Here is a 27,524-nt window from a genome sequence, read left to right on the forward strand (position 1 = left end):
CAGTGCGCACGGCGTTGTTGTGTTGTGAGCAGAGCAGGCACGTGAAAGGGGAGTCGACAACTACTACGCGGGTCCTGGGCTGGTGCTATGGCTAGTGTCCAAAAAGACGAGGAAATTGGCTCCCCTTTAGGCTTCAAGTCATTCGTTTGGAAGCACTTTGGATTCCAAAGAAAAGATGGCTCAACGGACAAGACACGTGCAGTTTGTCAATCCTGCCATGCGGTGATCAAATATTCAGGGAGCACAAATCTCGCCGCACATTTAAAGAAAAAACACCACATCAAAGTTAAGTGTTAAAGTAAGCACTTTGTATACTACAATACTCTTGTAATTTCCTAAATAAAGAGTTTGCAGTACCTTGCTGATTTTGCGTATGAATTGTTATAAATCAGGATATTGTTCTATATTTTTTATTTAAAAAAAAAAATATCGATCGTAGAGCACTATATCGTGATATATCGTGAATGAATCGCAGCAGGCTTAAGATATCGGCAAATATCGTATCGTCGTTCTTTGTATCGATATGATATCGTATCGTGACAAAACCCGCGATTTACACCCCTACTGTGAAGTAAACAACTCTTTCATGAAATGTCTTAATATGCAGCTCAAGTACATTTTAAAGTGTTAGTAGCAAGAAAAAGTAACAAAAAAGAAAAATGGGGGATATCCAACACTTTTTTTTTTTTCATTTTATTGATCCACATGAACATGAAAAGCTGAAAAAAACAAAGTCCTAAACAGACACTAATAAAAACTAAGTAAATTGCCCGGAATAGGAATTAAAACTAATTGCAGTTACAAAAACACGACTAAAACCAAAATAAACAACAAGTACCGTAATTTTCGGACTATAAGTCGCGTTTTTTTTCATAGTTTGGGTGGGGGGGCGACTAATACTCAGGAGCAACTTATATACATATATATGTCTTTTTTTCACTTTTTTGGGCATTTTATGGCTGGTGCGACTTATACTCCGGTGCGACTTATAGTCCAAAAATTACGGTATAATAGAAAATACAAAACTATTATCGTCCCGAGGCCGGTTAACTTTATTTTCAAATTCACGACTAAAGCTAAAATATGAACTTCTCACTGTAATAAAGAGAAGGCGTTCAGAGTCTCAATCATAAGGTACATACTAGAATAGAATTATCATTGATGCATAAACTCAAAGTCTGCTCAAATAGAAGGTGAGAACTTCACGGATCACTGCAAATCTCCCCAAGACACTCAGAATTCTCAACAGAGACTCGTTGGCAACTGACTGAGCAGCCAACAGGGTTCTCGCCAGTGTGGATTCTTGTGTGCCCGATTAAGCTGCCCCTCTGAGAGAATTTTTGGCCACAAACTGAGCATGAAAAAGGTTTCTCACCAGTGTGGATTCTTGTGTGCCTGATTAAGCTTCCCTTGTGAGAGAATTTTTGGCCACAAACAGAGCATGAAAAAGGTTTCTCACCGGTGTGGATTCTTGTATGACTTTTTAAGTGTTCCTTTAGTGAAAATCTTTGGCCACAAACTGAGCATGAAAAAGGTTTCTCACCAGTGTGGATTATTCTGTGCGTATTTAAATGTCCCCTCTGAGAGAATTTTTGGCCACAAACTGAGCATGAAAAAGGTTCCTCACCAGTGTGGATTCTTGTATGACTTTTTAAAGTTTCCCTATGAGAAAATGTTTGGCCACAAACTGAGCATGAAAAAGGTTTCTCGCCAGTGTGGATTCTTGTATGACTTTTTAAGTGTGACTTCAGTGAAAATCTTCGGCCACAAATTGAGCATGAAAAATGTTTCTCGCCAGTGTGGATTCCTGTATGACTTTTTAAGAGTGGCTTTCGTGAAAATCTTTGGCCACAAACTGAGCATGAAAAAGGTTTCTCACCAGTGTGGATTCTTGTATGACTTATTAGGTTTCCCTTGTGAGAGAATTTCTGGCCACAAACAGAGCATGAAAAAGGTTTCTCACCAGTGTGGATTCTTGTATGACTTTTTAAGGTTGCCTTGTCAGAGAATAATTGGCCACAAACTGAGCATGAAAAAGGTTTCTCACCGGTGTGGATTCTTGTATGACTTTTTAAGTGGGACTTCAGTGAAAATCTTTGGCCACAAACTGAGCATGAAAAAGGTTTCTCGCCAGTGTGGATTCTTGTATGACTTTTTAGATGTCCCCTCTGAGAGAATGTTAGGCCACAAACTGAGCATGAAAAAGGTTTCTCGCCAGTGTGGATTCTTGTATGACTTTTTAAGTGTGACTTCAGTGAAAATCTTTGGCCACAAACTGAGCATGAAAAAGGTTTCTCACCAGTGTGGATTCTTGTATGTCTTTTTAAATTATCCCTCAGTGAGAATGTTTGGCCACAAACTGAGCATGAAAAAGGTTTCTCGCCAGTGTGGATTATTCTGTGCGTATTTAAATGTTGCTTCTGAAAGAATTTTTTGCCACAAACAGAGCATGAAAAAGGTTTCTCGCCAGTGTGGATTCTTGTATGACTTTTTAGATTTCCCCTCTGAGAAAATTTTTGGCCACAAACTGAGCATGAAAAAGATTTCTCACCAGTGTGGGTTCTTGTATGGATTGTTAGATTTCCCTTATGACCAGATTTTTGGGAAAACTTTTTCTTTCTTGTGTGGATTCTCATGTGTTGTTTCAAACTACTGCTATCATTATCTGATGGTGGAGCTGCTTGTGATCCCCCACAGTGGTCTCCATCCCCGTCTCTGGTCATTTGTTGACTTGAGCTGCAGCTTGGAGGCTCCGCCCCTTTGCTCACCTCATGCTGACCCTCATCTAAATGCTTCACAGGAACACCAGTCAATGGCATCTTGCAGATATCTTCCTCCTCCTCCTTTTTAATGTTGCAGGAGTCCTCTCCCGCCTCTTTAGTACAAGGCCACTCCGGCTCTTCCTCCTCTTTTATAGAGCAAAGAAACTTCTGCTCCATTTGTTCACTGAAGTGGGGGACCTCTTTGGCCACATCTTCCTCTTTAATGCGAGTGTGCTCTGGTTCCTGCTGCTTAGCAAGAATAGATTCACTGATGTCTGCAAAACAAGACCATCACATTAACAATGAAAGTTAGAGTTGAAGAGAAACAGCTCAAACCTATACCATGACTTTTTCAATCTGACAATGACTTTGATAGAATTCTACTAAATACAAACACTGGAAGAGGATTCATAATAGCCGTGTACTGACCTACTTTGCGCAACACAACATAAGGCTGCAGCCAAAGAGCTTCCAGTCGTTGACGACTACGGTCCTTTTCCTCCACGTACGTTGCTGTGGTCCTTGCAGACATTATCACACTGTAACCACTGTCAGGACTAAGTAGGAACAGACACACTGAAACAAAGAGGAGAAGACAACCGGTATTTATTTAACTCGCGAGTTTTAAAATCATTGGGAGCATGCCTGCAACCATCACTGTTAACCCACGACTTTTAGTATTCCCACAGTGCAGTATTAGTCTTGATACGGGCAAGAAGCAGCATGTGATGATGGCTCATTTGAGATCCAACATTCGTCGAAGATAAATATCATAAAGTTAGCACTGTGGTAGCTACCATGCTAATAAAAGCGGGCCGCACTTCTGTACCGTGAAAAAGCAGCACTACTAGGGTGCTAACATGATAACTTTGGTCTATCGTCGTAACTTACCTCTCGTCGTTGCGGTTGTAGTGTAGCTAAGGTTAACGATTTACCACATAAGTTGCGTGTTTATTTGATTCAGCGGAATGGAAGGCCACATGCTTCTGTTTCGGTGCTCATGTGCAGTCGATTTTACTTCCTGGTACGTAATGATGATGTCATTTGAGTGAGATCCCGGACGCCCCCTAGCGGAAGACGCTGGTACGTTTTTATGTTGTTGACCAGTAAAGTTGGAGGCGAACTACACTCACGTACTTGTCTGTACTTTGCAAAGATACGGCCCACTCGTTTTCACATCTGACATGATAAATAAACGCACCCCAACTTTACAGCAAAAGCGGACATATTTGTATATTTAAATGTCTGTTTAAGTTATATCAAAGTCAAAGTCTGTTTTATTGTCAATTTCTTCACATGCCAAGACACGAAAAGAAATCAAAATTACGTTCCCACTATCCCACGGTGACAAGACATAGTACACAATATACATACAAGTAAACAACGCAAACAAATAAAAACAAGAAGGCACAAACAGTGAATAAATAAGAGTGATGAATAAATAATAAATAAACAAATAACAATAATAAATAAGAGGAGCAAAAATGGAGCAAGTGTGCATACAGCAGACAGTCAGAATCGCATAGCGCAAAACTACAGGACGCTACGCAGAAGGGGGGAGAGAGTTCAGGATCCTAACAGCCTGGAGTATGAAGCTATTGGTGAGCCTGGTTGTGGGGGAGCGCAGGCTCCTGTACCTCTTCCCAGAGGGCAGAAGATCACACAAAGAGTGAGCGGGGTGACTCACATCGCTCACAATCGTGGTCGCTTAGCGGGTAAGATGGCAGGTGTAAATGTCCTTCAGGGAGGGGAGTGAAGCACCAATAATCTTACCAGCCGTGTTCACTATGCGCTGCAGGGTCTTCCTGTTATATTCAGTGCAGCTCCCCCCCAAACAGTGATACAATTGGAGAGGACGTTCTCAAATGGTGCCACGGAAGAATGTAGTCACGACGGCCGGAGGAGCACTAGCTCGCCTGAGCTTCCGCAGGAAGTCAATGTGTATCAATGTGACTAGAGCACGTACAAGGTAAGAGATTGAGACTTCAATGAGTACTGTGAAGTAAACAACTCTTTTATGAAATGTCTTAATATGCATCTCAAGTACATTTTAAAATGTTAGTAGCGAGGCTTTTTCATTTTATTGATCCGCATGAACATGAAAAGCTGAACAAAACAAAATCCTAAACAGACACTAATAATAACTAAGCAACTTGCCCGGAATAGGAATTAAAACTAATTGCAGTAAAAAAAAAACACAACTAAAACCAAAATAAACATCAAGTATAATAGAAAATACAAAACTATTATCGTCCCGAGGCCGGTTAACTTTATTTTAAAATTCATGACTAAAGCTAAATTATGAACTTCTAACTGTAATAAAGACAAGGAGTTCAGCATCTCAATCAAAAGGTACACACTAGAATAGAATTATCAGTGATGCATAAACTCATAAAGTCTGCTCAAATAGAAGGTGAGAACTTCACGGATCACTGCTCATCTCCCCAAGACACTCAGAATTCTCAACAGACTCTTTGGCAACTGACTGAGCAGGCAACAGGGTTCTCGCCAGGGTGGATTCTTCTTGTATGACTTTTTAAGGTTCCCTTGTCAGAGAATTTTTGGCCACAAACTGAGCATGAAAAAGGTTTCTCACCGGTGTGGATTCTTGTATGACTTTTTAGATGTCCCCTCTGAGAGAATAATTGGCCACAAACTGAGCACGAAAAAGGTTTCTCACCAGTGTGGGTTCTTGTATGGGATTTTAAAGCTCCACTCAGAGAGAATTTTTGGCCACAAACTGAGCATGAAAAAGGTTTCTCGCCAGTGTGGATTCTTGTATGAGCTTTTAGATGTCCCCTCTGAGAGAATTTTTGGCCACAAACTGAGCATGAAAAAGGTTTCTCACCAGTGTGGATTCTTGTATGACATTTTAAGTGTGACTTCAGTGAAAATCTTTGGCCACAAACTGAGCATGAAAAAGGTTTCTCACCAGTGTGGAATATTCTGTGCGAATTTAAATGTCCCCTCTGAGAGAATTTTTGGCCACAAACTGAGCATGAAAACGGTTTCTCACCAGTGTGAACTCTTGTGTGCATATTTAGATTTCCCCTTTGAGAGAATTTTTGGCCACAAACTGAGCATGAAAAAGGTTTCTCACCAGTGTGGATTCTTGTGTGCATTTTTAAATTATCACTCCGTGAGAATTTTTGGCCACAATCTGAGCACGAAAACCTTTTCTTTCTTGTGTGGATTCTCATGTGTTGTTTCATACTAGTGCTATGAGCAAAAAAAAATCCACACTGAGAACAATGCCTGTGTTTGTTTTGAGACTCCTCAGCAGCAGCAGCAGCAGCAGCAAGATCATGTGACAACACGTCATCACTATCTGATGGTGGAGCTGCTTGTGATCCCCCACAGTGGTCTCCATCCCCTTCTCTGGTCATTTGTTGACTAGAGCTGCAGCTTGGAAGCTCCGCCCCTTTGCTCACCTCATGTTGACCCTCATCTAAACGCTTCACAGAAACACCAGTCAATGGCATCTTGCAGGTATCTTCCTCCTCCTCCTTTTTAATGTCGCAGGAGTCCTCTCCCTCCTCTTTAGTACAAGGCCACTCCGGCTCTTCCTCCTCTTTTACAGAGCAAAGAAACTTCTGCTCCATTTGTTCATTGAAGTGGTGGACCTCTTTGGCCACATCTTCCTCTTTAATGCGAGTGCACTCTGGCTCCTGCTGCTTAGAAAGAATAGTTTCACTGATGTCTGCAAAACAGGACAATCACAATAACGATGAAAGTTAGAGTTGAAGAGAAACTGCTCAAACCTGTACAAGACCTTTTTCAATCTGACGATGACTTTGATAGAATTCTCTTAAATCCAAACACTGGAAGAGGATTCATAATAGCCGTGTACTGACCTGCTCTGCGCAACACAACATAAGGCTGCAGCCAAAGAGCTACCAGTCGTTGACGATTATTGTCTTTTTCCTCCAGGTACTTTGCTGTGGTCCTTGCAAACATTATCACACTGCAACCACTGGACCAACAGGACTAAGTAGGAACAGACACATTGAAACAAAGAGGAGAAGACGACCAGTATTTATTTAACTCGCGAGTTTCAAAATCAGCAGCAGCACGTGATGATGGCTCATTTGAGATCCAACAATCGTTGAGGATAAATATCATAAAGTTAGCACTGTGGTAGCTACCATGCTAATAAAAGCGGGCCGCACTTCTGTACCGTGACCAAGCAGTACTACTCGGGTGCTAACATAACTTAGGTCTATGGTACTCGTAACTCACCTCTCGTCGTTGCGGTTGTAGTGTAGCTAAGGTTAACAATTTATCACATAAGTTGCGTGTTTATTTGATGCAGCGGAATGGAAGGCGACATGCTTCTGTTTCGGTGCTCATGTGCAGTCGATTTTACTTCCTGGTATGTAATGTTGATGTCATTTGAGTGAGGTCCCGGACGCCCCCTAGCGGAAGACGCTGGGACGTTTTTATGTTGTTGACGAGCAAAGTTGGAGGCGAACTACACTCACGTACTTGCCTGTACTTTGCAAAGATAAGGCCCACTCGTTTTCACATCTAACGTGATAAATAAACGCACCCCAACTTTACAGAAAAAGCGTACATAGTTGTATATTTAAATGTCTGTTTAAGTTATATCAATGTGACTAGAGCACGTACAAGGTAAGAGGTTGAGACTTCAATGAGTACTGTGAAGTAAACAACTCTTTTATGAAATGTTTTAATATGCATCTTAAGTACATTTTAAAGTGTTAGTCGCGAGGCAAAGTAACAAAAAAAAAATGGGGGATATCCAACACTATTTTTTTTTCATTTGATTGATCCACATGTACACGAAAAGCTGAACAAAACAAAATCCTAAACAGACACTAATAAAAACTAAGCAACTTGCCCGGAATAGGAATTAAAACTAATTGCAGTTAAAAAGACACACAACTAAAACCAAAATAAACATCAAGTATAATAGAAAATACAAAACTTTTATCGTCCCGAGGCCGGTTAACTTTATTTTAAAATTCATGACTAAAGCTAAAATATGAACTTCTCACTGTAATAAAGAAAAGGAGTTCAGCATCTCAATCAAAAGGTACATACTAGAATAGAATTATCATTGATGCATAAACTCAGAAAATCTGCTCAAATAGAAGGTGAGAACTTCACGGATCACGGCTCATCTCCCCAATACACTCCCAAATCTCAACAGAGACTCTTTGGCAACTGACTGAGCAGGAAACAGGGTTCTCGCCAGGGTGGATTCTTCTTGTAAGACTTTTTAAGGTTTCCTTGTCAGAGAATTTTTGGCCACAAACTGAGCATGAAAAATGTTTCTCGCCAGTGTGGATTCTTGTATGACGTCTTAGATATCCCTTCTTAGAGAAGTTTTGGCCACAAACTGAGCATGAAAAAGGTTTCTCACCAGTGTGGGTTCTTGTATGACTTTTTAAGCTTTCCTTCTCAGAGAATTTCTGGCCACAAACTGAGCACGAAAAAGGTTTCTCACTGGTGTGGATTCTTGTATGACTTTTTAAGCTTCCCTTCCTAGAGAATTTCTGGCCACAAACTGAGCATGAAAAAGGTTTCTCACCAGTGTGGATTCTTGTGTGCCTTTTTAAGCTTCGCTTGTCAGAGAATAATTGGCCACAAACTGAGCATGAAAAAGGTTTCTCGCCAGTGTGGATTCTTGTGTGCTGATTTAAAGATCCCCTCTGAGAGAATTTTTGGCCACAAACTGAGCATGAAAAAGGTTTCTCACCAGTGTGGATTCTTGTGTGCCTTTTTAAGCTTCGCTTGTCAGAGAATAATTGGCCACAAACTAAGCATGAAAAAGGTTTCTCGCCAGTGTGGATTCTTGTATGACTTTTTAAGGTTTCCCTGTGAGTGAATTTTTGGCCACAAACTGAGCACGAAAAAGGTTTCTCACCAGTGTGAATTCTTGTGTGCTTATTTAAATGTGCCCTCTGAGAGAATGTTTGGCCACAAACTGAGCATGAAAAAGGTTTCTCACCAGTGTGGATTCTTGTGTGCTTATTTAAACTTCCCCTATCAGAGAATTTTTGGCCACAAACTGAGCATGAAAAAGGTTTCTCACCAGTGTGGATTCTTGTGTGCCTTTTTAAGATTTGCTTGTCAGAGAATAATTGGCCACAAACTAAGCATGAAAAAGGTTTCTCACCAGTGTGGATTCTTGTGTGCCTTTTTAAGTGTGCCTTCAGTGAAAATCTTTGGCCACAAACTGAGCATGAAAACGGTTTTTCACCAGTGTGGACTCTTGTATGTTTTTTCAAATATTCCTTGTCAGAAAATTTTTGGCCACAAACTGAACATGAAAAAGGTTTCTCACCAGTGTGGATTCTTGTGTGCTTATTTAAATGTCCCCTCTGAGAGAATATTTGGCCACAAACTGAGCATGAGAAAGGTTTCTCACCGGTGTGGATTCTTGTATGACGTCTTAGATATCCCTTCTTAGAGAAGTTTTGGCCACAAACTGAGCACGAAAAAGGTTTCTCACCAGTGTGGGTTCTTGTATGGATTTTTAAAGCTCTACTCAGAGAGAATTTTTGGCCACAAATTGAGCATGAAAAAGGTTTCTCGCCAGTGTGGATTCTTGTGTGCTTATTTAAACTTCCCCTATTAGAGAATCTTTGGCCACAAACTGAGCATGAAAAAGGTTTCTCACCAGTGTGGATTCTTGTGTGCATTTTTAAATTATCACTCCGTGAGAATTTTTGGCCACAATCTGAGCAGGAAAACCTTTTCTTTCTTGTGTCCATTCTCATGTGTTGTTTCAAACTACTGCTATGAGCAAAAAAAAATCCACAGTCAGAACATTGCCTGTGTTTGTTTTGAGACTCCTCAGCAGCAGCAGCATCAGGAACATGTGACGACACGTCACCACTATCTGATGGTGGTGGAGCTGCTTGTGATCCCCCACAGTGGTCTCCATCCCCTTCTCTGGTCATTTGTTGACAAGAGCTGCAGCTTGGAAGCTCCGCCCCTTTGCTCACCTCATGTTGACCCTCATCTAAATGCTTCACAGGAACACCAGTCAATAGCATCTTGCAGATATCTTCCTCCTCCTCCTTTTTAATGTTGCAGGAGTCTTCTCCCTCCTCTTTAGTACAAGGCCACTCCGGCTCTTCCTCCTCTTTTACAGAGCAAAGAAACTTCTGCTCCATTTGTTCATTGAAGTGGTGGACCTCTTTGGCCACATCTTCCTCTTTAATGCGAGTGCACTCTGGCTCCTGCTGCTTAGCAAGAATAGTTTCACTGATGTCTGCAAAACAAGACAATCACAATAACGATGAAAGTTAGAGTTGAAGAGTAACTGCTCAAACCTGTACAAGACCTTTTTCAATCTGACGATGACTTTGATAGAATTCTACTAAATATAAACACTGGAAGAGGATTCATAATAGACGTGTACTGGCCTGCTCTGCGCAACACAACATAAGGCTGCAGCCAAAGAGCTTCCAGTCGTTGACGACTATTGTCCTTTTCCTCCACGTACGTTGCTGTGGTACTTGCAGACATTATCACACTGCGACCACTGTCAGGACTAAGTAGGAACAGACACACTGAAACAAAGAGGATAAGTCGACCAGTATTTATTTAACTCGCGAGTTTTAAAATAACCAGCAGCACGTGATGATGGCTCATTAGAGATACAACAATCGTCGAGGATAAATATCATAAAGTTAGCACTGTGGTAGTGCTAATAAAAGCAGGCCGCACTTCTGTACCGTGACCAAGCAGTACTTCTCGGGCGCGAACATGATAACTTTGGTCTGTCGTCGTAACTTACCTCTCGTCGTTGCGGTTGTAGTGTAGCTAAGGGTAACAGTTTATCACATAAGTTGCGTGTTTATTTGATGCAGCGGAATGGAAGGCGACATGCCTGTTTCGGTGCTCATGTGCAGTCGAGTTTACTTCTTGCTACGTAATGATGATGTCATTTGAGTGAGGTCCCGGACGCCCTCTAGCGGAAGACGCTGGGACGTTTTTATGTTGTTGACCAGTACAGTTGGAGGCGAACTCCACTCACGTACTTGCCTGTACTTTGCAAAGATAAGGCCCACTCGTTTTCACATCTAGCATGATAAATAAACGCACCCCAACTTTACAGCAAAAGCGTACATAGTTGTATATTTAAATGTCTGTTTAAGTTTTATCAATGTGAATAGAGCATGTACAAGGTAAGAGGTTGAGACTTCAATGAGTACTGTGAAGTAAACAACTCTTTCATGAAATGTCTTAATATGCATCTCAAGTACATTTTAAAGTGTTAGTAGCAAGGAAAAGTAACAAAAAAGAAAAATGGGGGATATCCAACACTATTTTTTTTCATTTGATTGATCCACATGAACATGAAAAGCTGAACAAAACAAAATCCTAAACAGACACTAATAAAAACTAAGCAACTTGCCCGGAATAGGAATTAAAACTAATTGAAGTTAAACAACACACACACCTAAAACCAAAATAAATATCAAGTATAACAGAAAATACAAAACTATTATCGTCCCGAGGCCGGTTAACTTTATTTTAAAATTCATGACTAAAGCTAAAATATGAACTTCTCACTGTAATAAAGGAAAGGAGTTCAGCATCTCAATCAAAAAGTACATACTAGAATAGAATTATCATTGATGCATAAACTCATAAAGTCTGCACAAATAGAAGGTGAAAACTTCACGGATCACGGCTCATCTCCCCAATACACTCCGAAATCTCAACAGAGACTCTTTGGCAACTGACTGAGCAGGCAACAGGGTTCACGCCAGGGTGGATTCTTCTTGTATGACTTTTTAAGGTTTCCTTGGCAGAGAATTTTTGGCCACAAACGGAGCATGAAAAAGGTATCTCGCCAGTGTGGATTCTTGTATGACGTTTTAAGTGTGACTTCTGTGAAAATCTTTGGCCACAAACTGAGCATGAAAAAGGTTTCTCACCAGTGTGGATTATTCTGTGCGAATTTAAATGTCCCCTCCGAGAGAATTTTTGGCCACAAACTGAGCATGAGAAAGGTTTCTCGCCAGTGTGGATTCTTGTGTGCCTGATTAAGCCGGCCCTCCGAGAGAATTTTTGGCCACAAACTGAGCATGAAAAAGGTTTCTCACCGGTGTGGATTCTTGTATGACATTTTAGATGTCCCCTCTGAGAGAATGTTTGGCCACAAACTGAGCATGAAAAAGGTTTCTCGCCAGTGTGGATTCTTGTGTGCTTATTTAGATTTCCCCTACGAGAGAATTTTTGGCTACAAACTGGGCATGAAAAAGGTTTCTCTCCAGTGTGGATTCTCATGTGTTGTTTCAAACTACTGCTCTGAGCAAAAAAATTTCCACAGTGAGAACATTGCCTGTGTTTGTTTTGAGACTCCTCAGCAGCAGCAGCATCACGAACATGTGACGACACGTCACCACTATCTGATGGTGGTGGAGCTGCTTGTGATCCCCCATAGTGGTCTCCATCCCCGTCTCTGGTCATTTGTTGACTTGAGCTGCAGCTTGGAGGCTCTGCCCCTTTGCTCACCTCATATTGACCCTCATCTAAATGATTCACAGAAACACCAGTCAATGGCATCTTGCAGGTATCTTCCTCCTCCTCCTTTTTAATGTCGCAGGAGTCCTCTCCCTCCTCTTTAGTACAAGGCCACTCCTGCTCTTCCTCCTCTTTTACAGAGCAAAGAAACTTCTGCTCCATTTGTTCATTGAAGTGGTGGACCTCTTTACCCACATCTTCCTCTTTAATGCGAGTGCGCTGTGGCTCCTGCTGCTTAGCAAGAATAGCTTCACTGATGTCTGCAAAACAAGACAATCACAATAACGATGAAAGTTAGAGTTGAAGAGAAACTGCTCAAACCTGTACAAGACCTTTTTCAATCTGACGATGACTTTGATAGAATTCTACTAAATATAAACACTGGAAGAGGATTCATAATAGACGTGTACTGGCCTGCTCTGTGCAACACAACATAAGGCTGCAGCCAAAGAGCTTCCAGTCGTTGACGACTACGGTCCTTTTCCTCCACGTACGTTGCTGTGGTACTTGCAGACATTATCACACTGCGACCACTGTCAGGACTAAGTAGGAACAGACACACTGAAACAAAGAGGAGAAGACAACCGGTATTTATTTAACTCGTGAGTTTTAAAATCATCGGCAGCATGTGATGATGGCTCATTTGAGATCCAACATTTGTCGAGGATAAATATCATAAAGTAAGCACTGTGGTAGCTACCATGCTAATAAAAGCGGCTGCACTTCTGTACTGCAACAAAGCAGTAATACACATAACGTTGCTAACATGCTGCTAACATGATAACTTAAGTCCATTGTCGTAAGTTACCTCTTTTGTCGTTGCGGTTGTTGCGTAGCTAAGGTTAACAATTCACCGCGTAAGTCGCGTGTTTATCTGATGCAGCCGAATAAAATTTGCAGTCGATTTTACTTCCTGCTACGTAACAATGATGTCATTTATGTGAGGACCCGAACGCCCTCTAGCGGAAGACGCTGGGACGTTTTTATGTTGTTGACCAGTACAGTTGGAGGCGAACTACACTCACGTACTTGCCTGTACTTTGCAAAGATCAGGCCCACTCGTTTTCACATCTTACATGATAAATAAACGCACCCCATCTTTACAGCAAAAGCGTACATATTTGTGTATTTAAATGTCTGTTTAAGTTTTAGCAATGTGACGAGAGCACGTACAAGGTAAGAGATTGAGACTTCAATGAGTACTGTGAAGTAAACAACGCTTTAATGAAATGTCTTAATATGCATCTCAAGTACATTTTAAAGTGTTAGTAGCAAGGAAAAGTAACAAAAAAGAAAAATGGGGGATATCCAACATTTTTTTTTCATTTTATTGATGCGCACGAACATGAAAAGCTGAACAAAACAAAATCCTAAACAGACACTAATAATAACTAAGCAACTTGCTCGGAATAGGAATTAAAACTAATTCCAGTTACAAAAACACAACTAAAACCAAATTAAACATCAAGTATAATGGAAAATACAAAACTATTATCGTCCTGAGGCCGGTTAACTTTATTTTAAACTTCATGACTGAAGCTAAAATATGAACTTCTCACTGTAATAAAGACAAGGAGTTCAGCATCTCAATCAAAAGGTACATACTAGAAAAGAATTATCATTGATGCATAAATTCATAGTCTGCTCAAATAGAAGGTGAGAACTTCACGGATCACTGCTCATCTCCCCAAGACACACAGAATTCTCAACAGAGACTCTTTAGCAACTGACTGAGCAGGCAACAGGGTTCTCGCCAGGGTGGATTCTTCTTGTATGACTTTCTAAACTTCCCTTCCCATAGAATTTTTGGCCACAAACTGAGCATGAAAAAGGTTTCTCACCGGTGTGGATTCTTGTATGACTTATTAGGTTTCCCCTATGAGAGAATTTCTGGCCACAAACAGAGCATGAAAAAGGTTTCTCACCAGTGTGGATTCTTGTATGACTTCTTAGATGTCCCCTCTGAGAGAATAATTGGCCACAAACTGAGCACGAAAAAGGTTTCTCACCAGTGTGGGTTCTTATATGACTTTTTAAGGTTTCCTTGTCAGAGAATCTTTGGCCACAAACTGAGCATGAAAAAGGTTTCTCACCAGTGTGGATTCTTGTATGACTTATTAGGTTTCCCCTATGAGAGAATTTCTGGCCACAAACAGAGCATGAAATAGGTTTCTCACCAGTGTGGATTCTTGTATGACCTTTTAAGGTTCCCTTGTCAGAGAATAATTGGCCACAAACTGAGCATGAAAAACATTTCTCGTCAGTGTGGACTCTCGTGTGCTTATTTAGATTTCCCCTCTCAGAGAATAATTTGCCACAAACTGAGCATGAAAAAGGTTTCTCGCCGGTGTGGATTCTTGTATGACTTTTTAAGTTTCCCTTCTCAGAGAATTTCTGGCCACAAACAGAGCATGAAAAAGGTTTCTCACCAGTGTGGATTCTTGTATGACTTTTTAAGTTTCCCTTCTCAGAGAATTTCTGGCCACAAACAGAGCATGAAAAAGGTTTCTCACCAGTGTGGATTCTTGTATGACTTTTTAGCTGTCCCCTCTGAGAGAATGTTTGGCCACAAACTGAGCATGAAAAAGGTTTCTCACCGGTGTGGATTCTTGCATGACTTTTTAGAGGTCCCCTCTGAGAGAATGTTTGGCCACAAACTGAGCATGAAAAAGGTTTCTCACCAGTGTGGATTCTTGTGTGATTTTTTAAGTGTTCCTTCACTGAAAATCGTTGGCCACAAACTGAGCATGAAAAGGGTTTCTCGCCAGTGTGGATTCTTGTGTGCTTATTTAGATTTCCCCTATGAGAGAATTTTTGTCTACAAAATGAGCATGAAAAAGGTTTCTCTCCAGTGTGGATTCTCATGTGTTGTTTCAAACTACTGCTATGAGCAAAATAAATTCCACAGTGAGAACATTGCCCGTGTTTGTTTTGAGACTCCTCAGTAGCAGCAGCATCAGGAACATGTGACGACACGTTATCACTATCTGATGGTGGAGCTGCTTGTGATCCCCCACACTGGTCTCCGTCTCTGGTCATTTGTTGACTTGAGCTGCAGCTTGGAGGCTCTGCCCCTTTGCTCACCTCATGTTCACCCTCATCTAAACGCTTCACAGGAACACCAGTCAATGGCATCTTGCAGATATCTTCCTCCTCCTCCTCCTTTTTAATGTTGCAGGAGTCTTCTCCCTCCTCTTTAGTACAAGGCCACTTCGGCTCTTCCTCCTCTTTTATAGAGCAAAGAAACTTCTGGTCCATTTGTTCATTGAAGTGGTGGACCTCTTTACCCACATCTTCCTCTTTAATGCGAGTGCGCTGTGGCTCCTGCTGCTTAGCAAGAATAGCTTCACTGATGTCTGCAAAACAGGACAATCACAATAACGATGAAAGTTAGAGTTGAAGAGAAACTGCTCAAACCTGTACAAGACCTTTTTCAATCTGACGATGACTTTGATAGAATTCTACTAAATATAAACACTGGAAGAGGATTCATAATAGACGTGTACTGACCTACTCTGCGCAATACAACATAAGGCTGCAGCCAAAGAGCTTCCAGTCGTTGACGACTATTGTCCTTTTCCTCCACGTACGTTGCTGTGGTACTTGCAGACATTATCACACTGCGACCACTGTCAGGACTAAGTAGGAACAGACACACTGAAACAAAGAGGAGAAGTCGATCAGTATTTATTTAACTCGCGAGTTTTAAAATCATCGGCAGCATGTGATGATGGCTCATTTGAGATCCAACAATCGTCGAGGATAAATATCATAAAGTTAGCACTGTGGTAGTGCTAATAAAAGCAGGCCGCACTTCTGTACCGTGACCAAGCAGTACTACTCGAGTGCTAACATGATAACTTAGGTCCATCGTCGTAACTTACCTCTCGTCGTGTCGGTTGTAGTGTAGCTAAGGTTAACAATTTATCACATAAGTTGCGTGTTTATTTGATGCAGCGGAAATTCCGCGGAATCAGAGGCGTAGCCAGGAATCTTTCCAGTAGGGGCGCACGCCCACAGGAAAAAAAAATCTAACATCACCCACGCCGTTCGCTGATCGCTAAAACAACATCCGGGTCAGGGAGGCAAACGGTGAATGGATAACATCGCGCACATATAATAGCGCAAGCACATTCGGGCAAGACCGAAAGAAAAAAACGGCATGAAAATGAATAATCGAAAAAGTAAAACTAAATATCGTAAAGTTAGCACTGTGGTAGCTACCATGCTGATGGAAGCGGGCCGCATTTCCGTACTGCAACCAAGCAGTACTACAAAATAACGTTGCTAACATGCTGCTAACATGATAACTTAGGTCAACCGTCGTAACTTACCTCTTTCGTCGTTGCGGTTGTCGCGTAGCTAAGGTTAACAATTCACCGCGTAAGTCGCGTGTTTATCTGATGCAGCCGAATAAAATTCGAAGTCGATTTGACTTCCTGCTACGTCACGATGATGTCATTTAAGTGAGGACCCGAACGCCCTCTAGCGGAAGTAGCTGGGACGTTTTTATGTTGTTGACCAGTAAAGTTGGAGGCGAACTACACTCACGTAATTGCCTGCACTTTGCAAAAAATACGCCCCACTCGTTTACACATATAGTATAATAATAATAATAATAATAATAAATAAACGCACCCAAACTTTACAGTAAAAGCTTACATTAAAAAAAAACATGAAAGCTACAAGTCAATGGACTGCACATCTGGCTTGCTACGGAAGATTTTCCAGACTCCCCCCCCCAAAAAAGAAATCCCCCCTCTCTCTGGTGTCCTCGAAAACTTGACGTGTCCTCTTTTTCAGCAACCCAAATCTGGTCACCCTAGTCCAGTGTTTCCCAACCTTTTTTTTTTTTCCATTCACGGCACACGTTTTCATTGGAAAAAATCTCGAGGCACACCACCAACACAAATCTGTTAAGTGTTACACCAGCTTCTATATTAAAATCTGTTATATTACAACAAAAGATGTAAAGTCATATTCCTATATATGTATGAAAAATCGAATAATTGAATAAAAATAAATATTTTAATTGTATTTCTTTTTTTCAAATAAAAGTGAGTTATTTAAAAATATTTTAGTCTATCCCGTAGACGTCTAAGGGCTAGACGTCTAATAAACTTTCCCTTTTAGTCCGTTTTTAGCCGAGTTACAGCCTAGACGTCTAGGTAGCAAATAGACGGCTAATAGACCGCTTTTAGACAACAAAATGCTCACAGGTTTACCTTGTGTTGTAAAATGTTGGCAATTACTCACCTCTTATGGATTTCCATTTTTGGGAGTGCATCACATGACACGTGTCATCTTTCGTCATCGTTGAATATCATTCTACATCATTACATAAGATTCAATACTTCACATGATTCTACATAGTTTAATATCATTCCGTATGATTCAGTCTCATTTCATGATTCCAAGGCATTTTGTCATTCGGCATGTCTACACAAATTGCTTCATCGTTTTTCACTTCAAAAATGAAAAGAATTGGCTTTACTTTTGGAAAGGAGTTTAAATCATTGTGCATTTCAGCTTTCTATTTCTCCCTGTCGTCATCTCATTTCGCTTCGGATATGGTGTGTTTTGGATTGGTTAGCTTTTTCCGTGGCAGAGAGCAGGGCTAAATCGCCACACAAGCGGAAGAAAGAAAAAAAGTGTTTTGCTTGCTTCTGATTTTTCTTCTTTACAAGTCTTGACAAATATGGGGGAAAAAACCTTAAGGTGAAAAGCTGAACAAACTCTAAACACTAATAGAAACAAAGCAACTTGCCCTGAATATGAATTCAAACTAATTACAGTTAAAATCCACAACTAAAACCAAAATCAACATCAGGTCAAATGAAAACTACAAAACTGTTATCATCCCAAGGCCAGTTAACGACATCATCATCGATGCAAAAACTCATCAAGTCTGCTCAAATAGAAGGTGAGAACTTCATGGATCACGACTCATCTCCCCAATTCTCAATAGAGACTCTTTGGCAACTGACTGAGGAGGCAACAGTGTTAGGTGTGGGCTCCTGTGTGCCTGATTAATCTTCCCCTCTGGGAAAATTTCTGGCCACAAACTGAGCATGAAAAAGCTTTCTCACCAATGTGGATTCTTGTATGACTTTTTAAGGTTCCCCTCTCAGAGAATTTTCGGCCACAAATTGAGCATGAAAAAGGTTTTTCGCCAGTGTGGCTTCTTGTATGTGTTTTTAAATGATCCTTCCGTGAGAATTTTTGGCCACAAACAGAGCATGAAAAAGGCTTCTCGCCAGTGTGGATTCTTGTATGACTTTTTAAACTTCCCTTCCCATAGAATTTCTGGCCACAAACTGAGCACGAAAAAGGTTTCTCACCAGTGTGGGTTCTTGTATGACTTTTTAAGGTTTTCTTGGCAGAGAATTTTTGGCCACAAACTGAGCACGAAAAAGGTTTCTCACCAGTGTGGGTTCTTGTATGACTTTTTAAGGTTTCCTTGGCAGAGAATTTTTGGCCACAAACTGAGCACGAAAAAGGTTTCTCGCCAGTGTGGATTCTTGTGTGATTATTTAGATTTCCCCTCTGAGAGAATTTTTGGCCACAAACAGAGCATGAAAAAGGTTTCTCTCCAGTGTGGGTTCTTGCATGATATCTTAGATTTCCCTTCTGAGGGAATTTTTTGCCACAAATTGAGCATGAAAAAGGTTTCTCGGCAGTGTGGATTCTTGTATGACGTCTTAGAGTTCCCTTCTCAGAGAAGTTTTGGCCACAAATTGAGCATGAAAAAGGTTTCTCACCAGTGTGGATTCTTGTATGACTTTTTAAGTTTCCCTTGTAAGAAAATAATTGGCCACAAACTGAGCATGAAAAAGGTTTCTCACCAGTGTGGATTCTTGTATGCCTTTTTAAGCTTCCCTGCCTAGAGAATTTCTGGCCACAAACTGAGCATGAAAAAGGTTTCTCACCGGTGTGGATTCTTGTATGACTTTTAAAAGCTCCCCTATCAGAGAATGTTTGGCCACAAACTGAGCATGAAAAAGATTTCTCACTGGTGTGGATTCTTGTATGATTTCTTAAGGCTGACTTAACAGAGAATTTTTGGCCGCAAACTGAGCACGAAAAAGGTTTCTCACCGGTGTGGATTCTTGTATGACTTTTTAGATTTCCCCTCTGAGAGAATTTTCGGCCACAAACAGAGCATGAAAAAGGTTTCTCGCCAGTGTGGATTCTTGTATGCATATTTAGATTTCCCCTATTTGAGAATTTTTGGCCACAAACTGAGCAAGAAAAAGGTTTCTCGCCAGTGTGGATTCTCATGTGTCGTTTCAAAGTACTGCTATGAGCAAAAAAAATTCCACAGTGAGAACATTGCCTGTGTTTGTTTTGAGACTCCTCAGCAGCAGCAGCAGCAGCAGGAACATGTGACGACACGTCACCACTATCTGATGGTGGTGGAGCTGCTTGTGATCCCCCACAGTGGTCTCCATCCCCTTCTCTGGTCATTTGTTGACTAGAGCTGCAGCTTGGAAGCTCTGCCCCTTTGCTCACCTCATGTTGACCCTCATCTAAACGCTTCACAGGAACACCAGTCAATGGCCTCTTGCAGGTATCTTCCTCCTCCTCCTCCTTTTTAATGTCACAGGAGTCCTCTCCCTCCTCTTTAGTACAAGGCCGCTCCGGCTCTTCCTCCTCTTTTATAGAGCAAAGAAACTTCTGCTCCATTTGTGCATTGAAGTGGTGGACCTCTTTACCCACATCTTCCTCTTTAATGCGAGTGTGCATTGGTTCCTGCTGCTTAGCAAGAATAGATTCACTGATGTCTGCAAAACAAGACAATCACATTAACAATGAAACTGCTCAAACCTGTACAAGACCTTTTTCAATCTGACGATGACTGTGATAGAATTCTACTAAATATAAACACTGGAAGAGGATTCATAATAGACGTGTACTGGCCTGCTCTGTGCAACACAACATAGGGCTGCAGCCAAAGAGCTTCCAGTCGTTGACGACTACGGTCCTTTTCCTCCAGGTACTTTGCTGTGGTCCTTGCAGACATTTTCACACCGCAAACACTGTCAGGACTAAGTAGGAACAGACACACTGAAACAAAGAGGAGAAGACAACCAGTATTTATTTAACTCGCGAGTTTTAAAATCATTGGGAGCATGCCTGCAACCATCACTGTTAACCCACGACTTTGAGTATTCCCACAGTGCAGTATTAGTCTTGATACGGGCAAGAAGCAGCATGTGATGATAGCTCATTTGAGATCCAACATCCGTCGAGGATAAATATTAGGGGTGTAACGATACATCGATACACATCGATTAATCGATATTATGCTCTACGATTTATTGGCATCGATGCTAAAGGTAAACATCGATTTATATCGCCGTGTTTGACCTCGGACATTAGACGCGACTTTATTTTGAAATCCAGTTCAGTGTTGCTTGCTTCCTCTTCCGGGAGCAGGGAGCAGTGCGCGGCGTTGTTGTGTTGTGAGCAGAGCAGGCACGTGAAAGGGGAGTCGACAACTAGTACGCGGCTCCTGGGCTGGTGCTATGGCTAGTGTCCAAAAAGACGAGGAAATTGGCTCCCCTTTAGGCTTCAAGTCATTCGTTTGGAAGCACTTTGGATTCCAAAGAAAAGATGGCTCAACGGACAAGACACGTGCAGTTTGTCAATCCTGCCATGCGGTGATCAAATATTCAGGGAGCACAAATCTCGCCGCACATTTAAAGAAAAAACACCACATCAAAGTTAAGTGTTAAAGTAAGCAATTTGTATACTACAATACTCTTGTAATTTCCTAAATAAAGAGTTTGCAGTACCTTGTTGATTTTGCGTATGAATTGTTATAAATCAGGATATTGTTCTATATTTTTTATTAAAAAAAAAAATCGATCGTAGAGCACTATATCGCGATATATCGTGATTGAATCGCAGCAGGCTTTAAGATATCGGCAAATATCGTATCGAAGTTCTTTATATCGATATTATATCGTATCGTGACAAAACCCGCGATTTACACCCCTAATAAATATCATAAAGTTAGCACTGTGGTAGCTATCATGCTAATAAAAGCGGCCCGCACTTCTGTACCGTGACCAAGCAGTACTACTCGGGTGCTAACATGATAACTTTGGTCTATCGTCGTAACTTACCTCTCGTCGTTGCGGTTGTAGTGTAGCTATGGTTAACGATTTACCACATAAGTTGCGTGTTTATTTGATTCAGCGGAATGGAAGGCCACATGCTTCTGTTTCGGTGCTCATGTGCAGTCGAGTTTACTTCTTGCTACGTAATGATGATGTCATTTGAGTGAGGTCCCGGACGCCCCCTAGCGGAAGACGCTGGGACGTTTTTATGTTGTTGACGAGCAAAGTTGGAGGCGAACTACACTCACGTACTTTGCAAAGATACGGCCCACTCGTTTTCACATCTAGCAGGATAAATAAACGCACCCCAACCTTACAGCAAAAGCGTACATATTTGTATATTTAAATGTCTGTTTAAGTTTTATCAATGTGACTAGAGGACGTACAAGGTAAGAGATTGAGACTTCAATGAGTACTGTGAAGTAAACAACGCTTTAATGAAATGTCTTAATATGCAGCTCAAGTACATTTTAAAGTGTTAGTAGCAAGGAAAAGTAACAAAAAAGAAAAATGGGGGATATCCAACACTATTTTTTTATTCATTTGATTGATCCACATGAACATGAAAAGCTGAACAAAACAAAATCCTAAACGACATTAATAAAAACTAAACAACTTGCCCGGAATAGGAATTAAAACTAATTGCAGTTAAACAACACACACACCTAAAACAGAAATAAACATAAAATATAACAGAAAATACAAAACTATTATCGTCCCGAGGCCGGTTACCTAACTATTTTAAAATTCATGATTAAAGCTAAAATATGAACTTCTCACTGTAATAAAGGAAAGGAGTTCAGCATCCCAATTAAAAGGTACATACTAGAATGGAATTATCATTGATGCATAAACTCATAAAGTCTACTCAAATAGAAGGTGAGAACTTCACGGATCACGGCTCATCTCCCCAATACACTCCGAAATCTCAACAGAGACTCTTTGGCAACTGACTGAGCAGGCAACAGGGTTCTCGCCAGGGTGGATTCTTCTTGTATGACTTTTTAAGGTTTCCTTGGCAGAGAATTTTTGGCCACAAACTGAGCATGAAAAAGGTTTCCCACCAGTGTGGATTCTTGTATGACTTTTTAAGCTTCCCTTCTCAGAGAATTTCTGGCCACAAACAGAGCATGAAAAAGGTTTCTCACCAGTGTGGATTATTGTGTGCTTATTTAAAGATCCCCTCTGAGAGAATTTTTGGCCACAAACTGAGCATGAAAAAGGTTTCTCGCCAGTGTGGATTCTTGTATGACGTTTTAAGTGTGACTTCAATGAAAATCTTTGGCCACAAACTGAGCATGAAAAAGGTTTCTCACCAGTGTGGATTCTTGTATGACGTCTTAGATATGACTTCTCAGAGAAGTTTTGGCCACAAACTGAGCATGAAAAAGGTTTCTCACCAGTGTGGATTCTTGTATGACTTTTTAAGCTTCCCTTCTCAGAGAATTTCTGGCCACAAACAGAGCATGAAAAAGGTTTCTCACCAGTGTGGATTCTTGTGTGCTTAATTAAGGATCCCCTCTGAGAGAATGTTTGGCCACAAACTGAGCATGGAAATGGTTTCTCACCGGTGTGGATTCTTGTATGATTTTTTAGATGTCCCCTCTGAGAGAATTTTTGGCCACAAACTGAGCATGAAAAAGGTTTCTTACCAGTGTGGATTATTCTGTGCGTATTTAAATGTTGCTTCTGAGAGAATTTTTTGCCACAAACTGAGCATGAAAAAGGTTTCTCGCCAGTGTGGATTCTTGTGTGCTTATTTAAGGATCCCCTCTGAGAGAATGTTTGGCCACAAACTGAGCATGAAAAAGGTTTCTCACCAGTGTGGGTTCTTGTATGACTTATTAAGTTTCCCTTCTCGGAGTATTTCTGGCCACAGACAGCGCATGAAAAAGGTTTCTCACCAGTGTGGATTCTTGTATGCCTTTTTAAGATTCCCTTGTCAGAGAATAATTGGCCACAAACTGAGCATGAAAAAGGTTTCTCACCAGTGTGGGTTCTTGTATGACTTATTAAGTTTCCCTTCTCGGAGTATTTCTGGCCACAGACAGCGCATGAAAAAGGTTTCTCACCAGTGTGGATTCTTGTATGACTTTTTAAGATTCCCTTGTCAGAGAATAATTGGCCACAAACTGAGCATGAAAAAGATTTCTCACCGGTGTGGAGTATTGTGTGCTTTTTTAAGTTTTGCTGGTAAGCAAATGTTTGGCCACAAACTGAGCACGAAAAAGGTTTCTCGCCAGTGTGGATTCTTGTATGACTTTTTAAAGCTCCCCTATGAGAGAATGTTTGGCCACAAACTGAGCATGGAAAAAAATTCTCACTGGTGTGGATTCTTGTATGACTTTTTAAGGCTCCCTTTTCAGAGAATTTTTGGCCACAAACTGAGCACGAAAAAGGTTTCTCACCGGTGTGGATTCTTGTATGACTTTTTAGATTTTCCCTCTGAGAGAATTTTCGGCCACAAACAGAGCATGAAAAAGGTTTCTCGCCAGTGTGGATTCTTGTGTGCTTATTTAGATTTCCCCTATGAGAGAATTTTTGGCCACAAACTGAGCATGAAAATGGTTTCTCTCCAGTGTGGATTCTCAAGTGTTGTTTCAAATTACTACTATTAGCAAAAAAAAATCCACAGTGAGAACATTGCCTGTGTTTGTTTTGAGACTCCTCAGTAGCAGCAGCATCAGGAACATGTGACGACACGTCATCACTATCTGATGGTGGTGGAGCTGCGTGTGATCCCCCACAGTGGTTTCCATCCCCGTCTCTGGTCATTTGTTGACTAGAGCTGCAGCTTGGAAGCTCCGCCCCTTTGCTCACCTCATGTTGACCCTCCTCTAAACGCTTCACAGGAACACCAGTCAATGGGATCTTGCAGGTATCTTCCTCCTCCTCCTCCTTTTTAATGTCGTAGGAGTCCTCTCCCTCCTCTTTAGTACAAGGCCGCTCCGGCTCTTCCTCCTCTTTTATAGAGCAAAGAAACCTCTGCTCCATTTGTTCATTGAAGTGGTGGACCTCTTTACCCACATCTTCCTCTTTATTGCGAGTGCGCTCTGGCTCCTCCTCCTCCTCTTTAATTTCGCAAGAGTCCTCTCCCTCCTTTTCATTACAAGGCCGCTTTGGCTCTTCCTTCTCTTTTATGGTGCAAAGAAACTTCTGCTCCATTTGTTCATTGGCGTGAAGGACCTCCTTGCCCACATCAAGACAAACATACATATTAACAATGAAAGTTTTAGTTGAAAGAGAAACTGATCAAACCTATACAATGATTTTTTCAATCTTTCAATGAGTTTGATAGAATTCTACTAAAAATAAACACTGGAAGAGGAGTCATAATAGGAAATAGTATAATATATAATGAATAAATAGACAGAACATAAGGCTGCAGCCAAAGAGCTTCGGACTACGGTCCTTGCAAACATGATCACATTGCAACCACTGTCAAGTCTAAGTAGGAACAGACATTAATTCACACACTAAAACAAAGAGGAGAAGACAACCAGTATTATTTAACTCGCGAGTTTTAAAATCATCGGCAGCATGATGATGGCTCATTTGAGATCCAACATTCGTCGAGGATAAATAATCATAAAGTTAGCACTGTGGTAGCTACCATGCTAATAAAAGCGGCTGCACTTCTGTACTGTAACCAAGCAGTAATACACATAACGTTGCTAACATGCTGCTAACATGATAACTTAGGTCCATCGTCGTAACTTACCTCTTTCGTCGTTGCGGTTGTCGCGTAGCTAAGGTTAACGATCCACCACCTAAGTTGCGTGTTTATTTGACGCAGTCGATTTACTTCCTGAGGAAGTCTACGGGCTCTTTTTTTTTGAGTGACGTTCAGGTCCACCTCGGACTTCTAATTCTCATTACGTAAACAGGAAAATAAAGTTCTTCTAATGTCAAAATCATCATTATAGGTACAATATGACTCAATGGAAGTCGAGCACAACATTGGACAATTTCTTGTGAACAAAGGAGTGAATGAACTACAAAGCATTTTTTAGTTTGACCTGTTTTTAAACAACTTTTTTTTTCAGCTCATGTGTAGCTTCTGGTCCCTCTTCCCATCTGAGTAGTGCTCTCCAGGGTATCTCTCCCACCGTCCAATCAGACCATTCCGCTCCATTGGAGCGATGAGTACGTCACGCCCTCACCATGGCGGTTGGGCGAGCACAAGATCAGCGTCTTCTTGACATTGGAACCAAGGCGAGCAGCAGCCAGGAGGTCCATCAGTGGCACACGTTCATCCACGTCCAGGCACAGGCAGATGAAATGTGCGTGGAAGCGCAGGGGGTCACCTGCAAACACAAAACAAGCACAACCCGTTGAAGGTAGGTTGCTTTTCCTTCCTGCTTTATTTCCTGACTTATTTCTACATTCAGCATACCAGGATAGACGAGGAAATCGCCGCCAAACTTCCCGGCCGAGGTCAAGTAGAAGCCCCGCCCCCTCAGGTCCGCAAACACCCGGTACCTGGCATCGGCGGCGGGCGTGCGAACAGCGCGACACGCTGGCCCCGGCGAAACCTGGGCCGGCCCCACCCTGGCTGTGCTTAACTGGACCGCCAGCGCAGTGCGCGGGAAACGAAATTGACACTCCAGAGCTTCCAGGCGTTGCCGCGTGTCCTCCTCGCCGTCGACCTGCGACCCTGAGGGCAAATCACGATCATTCTGATTTGCCAGCCAGTCTCAGGGTCGTAAAAGTTTGGGATTTTTCCATCACCTGGTCGTGACGAGCCGAGCGCATGTAGCACCGCCGCCTTTCTGTCTTGGAGAGCGAGGACTCGCTGCTCTTGGTAGCTTTGCTGCAGAGATTCCTCATAGAGCGCCACCTGGCTAACTCGCTCGCCCGCATCCTGAAGACAGTGCGTTCGTCACACAAATAAAATGGACTCCAATTTGCACTCATCCGCAAAAAAAGCCACCCACCGGTTGGGAGACGGCGGTCTCGGTGGCCAGGGCGCCACACTGACCCAGATATCGCTCCTCCTCGGGCAGTAACAACAACGGGCGTCCCAGACGTACATTCTGCCGGGGGGTGCGCGGCAGCGAACCCAGCAATGCCCCCACCACACCGACAGAACGGGCAGCAGCCACGTCCTCTGTACGCCACACCAGGGATGCAGAGTCACACTGACTGACGTGCACGGGCCGGATGGGAGACTCCGCCTCTTTGGAAGACATCACCGCTGTGTCAACACAACACTGTTATTTACTATATTAGGAACATACAAGCAATATTAGTTAGGACATCAGAAATGTTCTTTTCTTTTGCGTTGACTTGGGCTAGCTTGGTGATCCAAGGTAAAACATTAGTTTGTCAGATGTAATTTATTATTACAAATTATTTTATGAACGTGAAGCCTAAACATATTACACAAATAAATGCCACAAAAGATAAACGAGGGTGTTTCAATTTCCGAGGTTGACCGTTGCCACGGCAATCAAAGTTTTGGCCAGCAGGGGTCAGGGTTGTGTGCACACGAAGCTTGGAGAAATGAAGCTTCGACAAAGACTTAATGACTATTTTAAACATTTCCACAGTAAATGACAATTATGAGAATCATGTTGCACAGAGTAACACACCGAACGCACGTGTAAACACTTCATTGTTCGACGTACTCACGTGTATCTGTTGCCCCAAGTTTTTAGGACTTTTTGGGGCTCCAAAATGACACGTTGCACATCCGCTCAGCGACCGAGGAATTTATATAAACACCGCGTCACGACGTAATTTTGCAGGTTAGCAGCCAAACGCTGTTGTCACCCAGCAGCGTGTTTCGAGTATTAGTTTTTGGGCCGTAAAGCGATGCCGCTGTCGTGCTCTTTTTTACGTCACAAGATATCGACATTTGACAGTCGTGATAAACGACCGCTAGAGGGAGCCTCAGATGCTTGAGTGTGTGAGGGTAAAAATGCAGACGTGTTTTGTTTTGTTTACTTAATAACGTTTTATATAAAAACTATTCACCAGTTTGAGGAAAACGATTGTTTAATGAGTTCTGATATTTTTGAGTTTTGATATAAAAAAATATCTTCAAATAAGCATTCTTCAAGGAAAACTAAAAATGAAAAATTTCCTGGGAGTGAGATTGTAACTTTATTCCCGCAGGCAAACTGAA

At 41.7% G+C, this 27,524-nt stretch overlaps 5 protein-coding genes across 20 annotated transcripts; all 5 read right to left on the reverse strand.

Moving 5' to 3' along the window:
• Positions 1-599: 599 nt before the first annotated feature.
• Positions 600-21,520, reverse strand: LOC133155873 (gastrula zinc finger protein XlCGF57.1-like). 11 transcript variants are annotated; one of them, XM_061281502.1, is made up of 3 exons: positions 21,401-21,520; positions 15,780-15,926; positions 600-3,037 (listed from the first exon to the last, which is right to left on the reverse strand). In XM_061281502.1, the coding sequence occupies exons 2-3, from the start codon at positions 15,880-15,882 to the stop codon at positions 1,203-1,205; spliced, it is 1,938 nt and encodes a 645-aa protein (XP_061137486.1). In that variant the 5' UTR covers positions 15,883-15,926; positions 21,401-21,520; the 3' UTR covers positions 600-1,202. The 11 variants fall into 11 exon arrangements, with proteins under 11 accessions (XP_061137486.1, XP_061137484.1, XP_061137480.1 ...); XM_061281500.1 differs by lacking the exon at positions 21,401-21,520 and adding an exon at positions 16,604-16,730 and having other exon boundaries at positions 601-3,037; XM_061281496.1 differs by lacking the exon at positions 21,401-21,520 and adding an exon at positions 16,604-16,727 and having other exon boundaries at positions 601-3,037; positions 15,780-15,889.
• On the reverse strand, positions 7,437-10,726 carry LOC133155867 (gastrula zinc finger protein XlCGF26.1-like). Of its 2 annotated transcripts, XM_061281482.1 has the most exons (3): positions 10,534-10,698; positions 10,160-10,306; positions 7,437-10,005 (listed from the first exon to the last, which is right to left on the reverse strand). In XM_061281482.1, exons 2-3 carry the CDS (start codon positions 10,260-10,262, stop codon positions 7,889-7,891), a joined length of 2,220 nt encoding a protein of 739 aa, XP_061137466.1. In that variant the 5' UTR covers positions 10,263-10,306; positions 10,534-10,698; the 3' UTR covers positions 7,437-7,888. The 2 variants fall into 2 exon arrangements, with proteins under 2 accessions (XP_061137466.1, XP_061137467.1); XM_061281483.1 differs by lacking the exon at positions 10,160-10,306 and having other exon boundaries at positions 10,534-10,726.
• Positions 10,949-16,674, reverse strand: LOC133155883 (zinc finger protein OZF-like). 2 transcript variants are annotated; one of them, XM_061281526.1, is made up of 3 exons: positions 16,604-16,674; positions 12,684-12,793; positions 10,949-12,529 (listed from the first exon to the last, which is right to left on the reverse strand). In XM_061281526.1, exons 2-3 carry the CDS (start codon positions 12,784-12,786, stop codon positions 11,421-11,423), a joined length of 1,212 nt encoding a protein of 403 aa, XP_061137510.1. In that variant the 5' UTR covers positions 12,787-12,793; positions 16,604-16,674; the 3' UTR covers positions 10,949-11,420. The 2 variants fall into 2 exon arrangements, with proteins under 2 accessions (XP_061137510.1, XP_061137509.1); XM_061281525.1 differs by lacking the exon at positions 16,604-16,674 and adding an exon at positions 13,078-13,215 and having other exon boundaries at positions 12,684-12,830.
• On the reverse strand, positions 17,624-25,244 carry LOC133155870 (gastrula zinc finger protein XlCGF57.1-like). 3 transcript variants are annotated; one of them, XM_061281487.1, is made up of 3 exons: positions 25,116-25,217; positions 20,190-20,336; positions 17,624-20,053 (listed from the first exon to the last, which is right to left on the reverse strand). In XM_061281487.1, the coding sequence occupies exons 2-3, from the start codon at positions 20,290-20,292 to the stop codon at positions 18,273-18,275; spliced, it is 1,884 nt and encodes a 627-aa protein (XP_061137471.1). In that variant the 5' UTR covers positions 20,293-20,336; positions 25,116-25,217; the 3' UTR covers positions 17,624-18,272. The 3 variants fall into 3 exon arrangements, with proteins under 3 accessions (XP_061137471.1, XP_061137472.1, XP_061137470.1); XM_061281488.1 differs by lacking the exon at positions 25,116-25,217 and adding an exon at positions 21,401-21,533; XM_061281486.1 differs by lacking the exons at positions 17,624-20,053; positions 20,190-20,336 and adding exons at positions 21,808-22,449; positions 22,618-24,583 and having other exon boundaries at positions 25,116-25,244.
• On the reverse strand, positions 24,610-27,217 carry tsen34 (TSEN34 tRNA splicing endonuclease subunit). Of its 2 annotated transcripts, none has more exons than XM_061281540.1 (5): positions 27,029-27,217; positions 26,332-26,591; positions 26,126-26,258; positions 25,791-26,051; positions 24,610-25,701 (listed from the first exon to the last, which is right to left on the reverse strand). In XM_061281540.1, exons 2-5 carry the CDS (start codon positions 26,584-26,586, stop codon positions 25,511-25,513), a joined length of 840 nt encoding a protein of 279 aa, XP_061137524.1. In that variant the 5' UTR covers positions 26,587-26,591; positions 27,029-27,217; the 3' UTR covers positions 24,610-25,510. The 2 variants fall into 2 exon arrangements, with proteins under 2 accessions (XP_061137524.1, XP_061137526.1); XM_061281542.1 differs by having other exon boundaries at positions 27,025-27,217.
• Positions 27,218-27,524: the final 307 nt, after the last annotated feature.

This window comes from Syngnathus typhle, linkage group LG6, assembly GCF_033458585.1.
Source record: "Syngnathus typhle isolate RoL2023-S1 ecotype Sweden linkage group LG6, RoL_Styp_1.0, whole genome shotgun sequence".
In the NCBI taxonomy this organism is placed as follows: domain Eukaryota; kingdom Metazoa; phylum Chordata; class Actinopteri; order Syngnathiformes; family Syngnathidae; genus Syngnathus; species Syngnathus typhle.

What these genes read in the sequence shown, in the direction of transcription:
- LOC133155867 (XM_061281482.1), bottom strand. Translation starts at nt 10,262, where the DNA reads ATGTCTGCAAGTACCACAGCAACGTACGTGGAGGAAAAGGACAATAGT. An exon ending in TGTTGTGTTGCGCAGAGCAG is followed by an intron (nt 10,006 to 10,159) that starts GCCAGTACACGT and finishes CTTGTTTTGCAG; the next exon opens with ACATCAGTGAAACTATTCTT.
- LOC133155883 (XM_061281526.1), bottom strand. Translation starts at nt 12,786, where the DNA reads ATGTCTGCAAGTACCACAGCAACGTACGTGGAGGAAAAGGACCGTAGT. An exon ending in TGTTGTGTTGCACAGAGCAG is followed by an intron (nt 12,530 to 12,683) that starts GCCAGTACACGT and finishes CTTGTTTTGCAG; the next exon opens with ACATCAGTGAAGCTATTCTT.
- LOC133155873 (XM_061281502.1), bottom strand. Translation starts at nt 15,882, where the DNA reads ATGTCTGCAAGTACCACAGCAACGTACGTGGAGGAAAAGGACAATAGT. An exon ending in TGTTGTATTGCGCAGAGTAG is followed by an intron (nt 3,038 to 15,779) that starts GTCAGTACACGT and finishes CTTGTTTTGCAG; the next exon opens with ACATCAGTGAATCTATTCTT.
- LOC133155870 (XM_061281486.1), bottom strand. Translation starts at nt 24,559, where the DNA reads ATGGAGCAGAAGTTTCTTTGCACCATAAAAGAGAAGGAAGAGCCAAAG. An exon ending in AATCCACACTGGCGAGAAAC is followed by an intron (nt 22,450 to 22,617) that starts CTTTTTCATGCT and finishes CTGGTGGGAAAC; the next exon opens with CTTTTTCATGCTCAGTTTGT.
- tsen34 (XM_061281540.1), bottom strand. Translation starts at nt 26,586, where the DNA reads ATGTCTTCCAAAGAGGCGGAGTCTCCCATCCGGCCCGTGCACGTCAGT. An exon ending in AGACCGCCGTCTCCCAACCG is followed by an intron (nt 26,259 to 26,331) that starts GTGGGTGGCTTT and finishes CACTGTCTTCAG; the next exon opens with GATGCGGGCGAGCGAGTTAG. An exon ending in GCTCGGCTCGTCACGACCAG is followed by an intron (nt 26,052 to 26,125) that starts GTGATGGAAAAA and finishes ATTTGCCCTCAG; the next exon opens with GGTCGCAGGTCGACGGCGAG.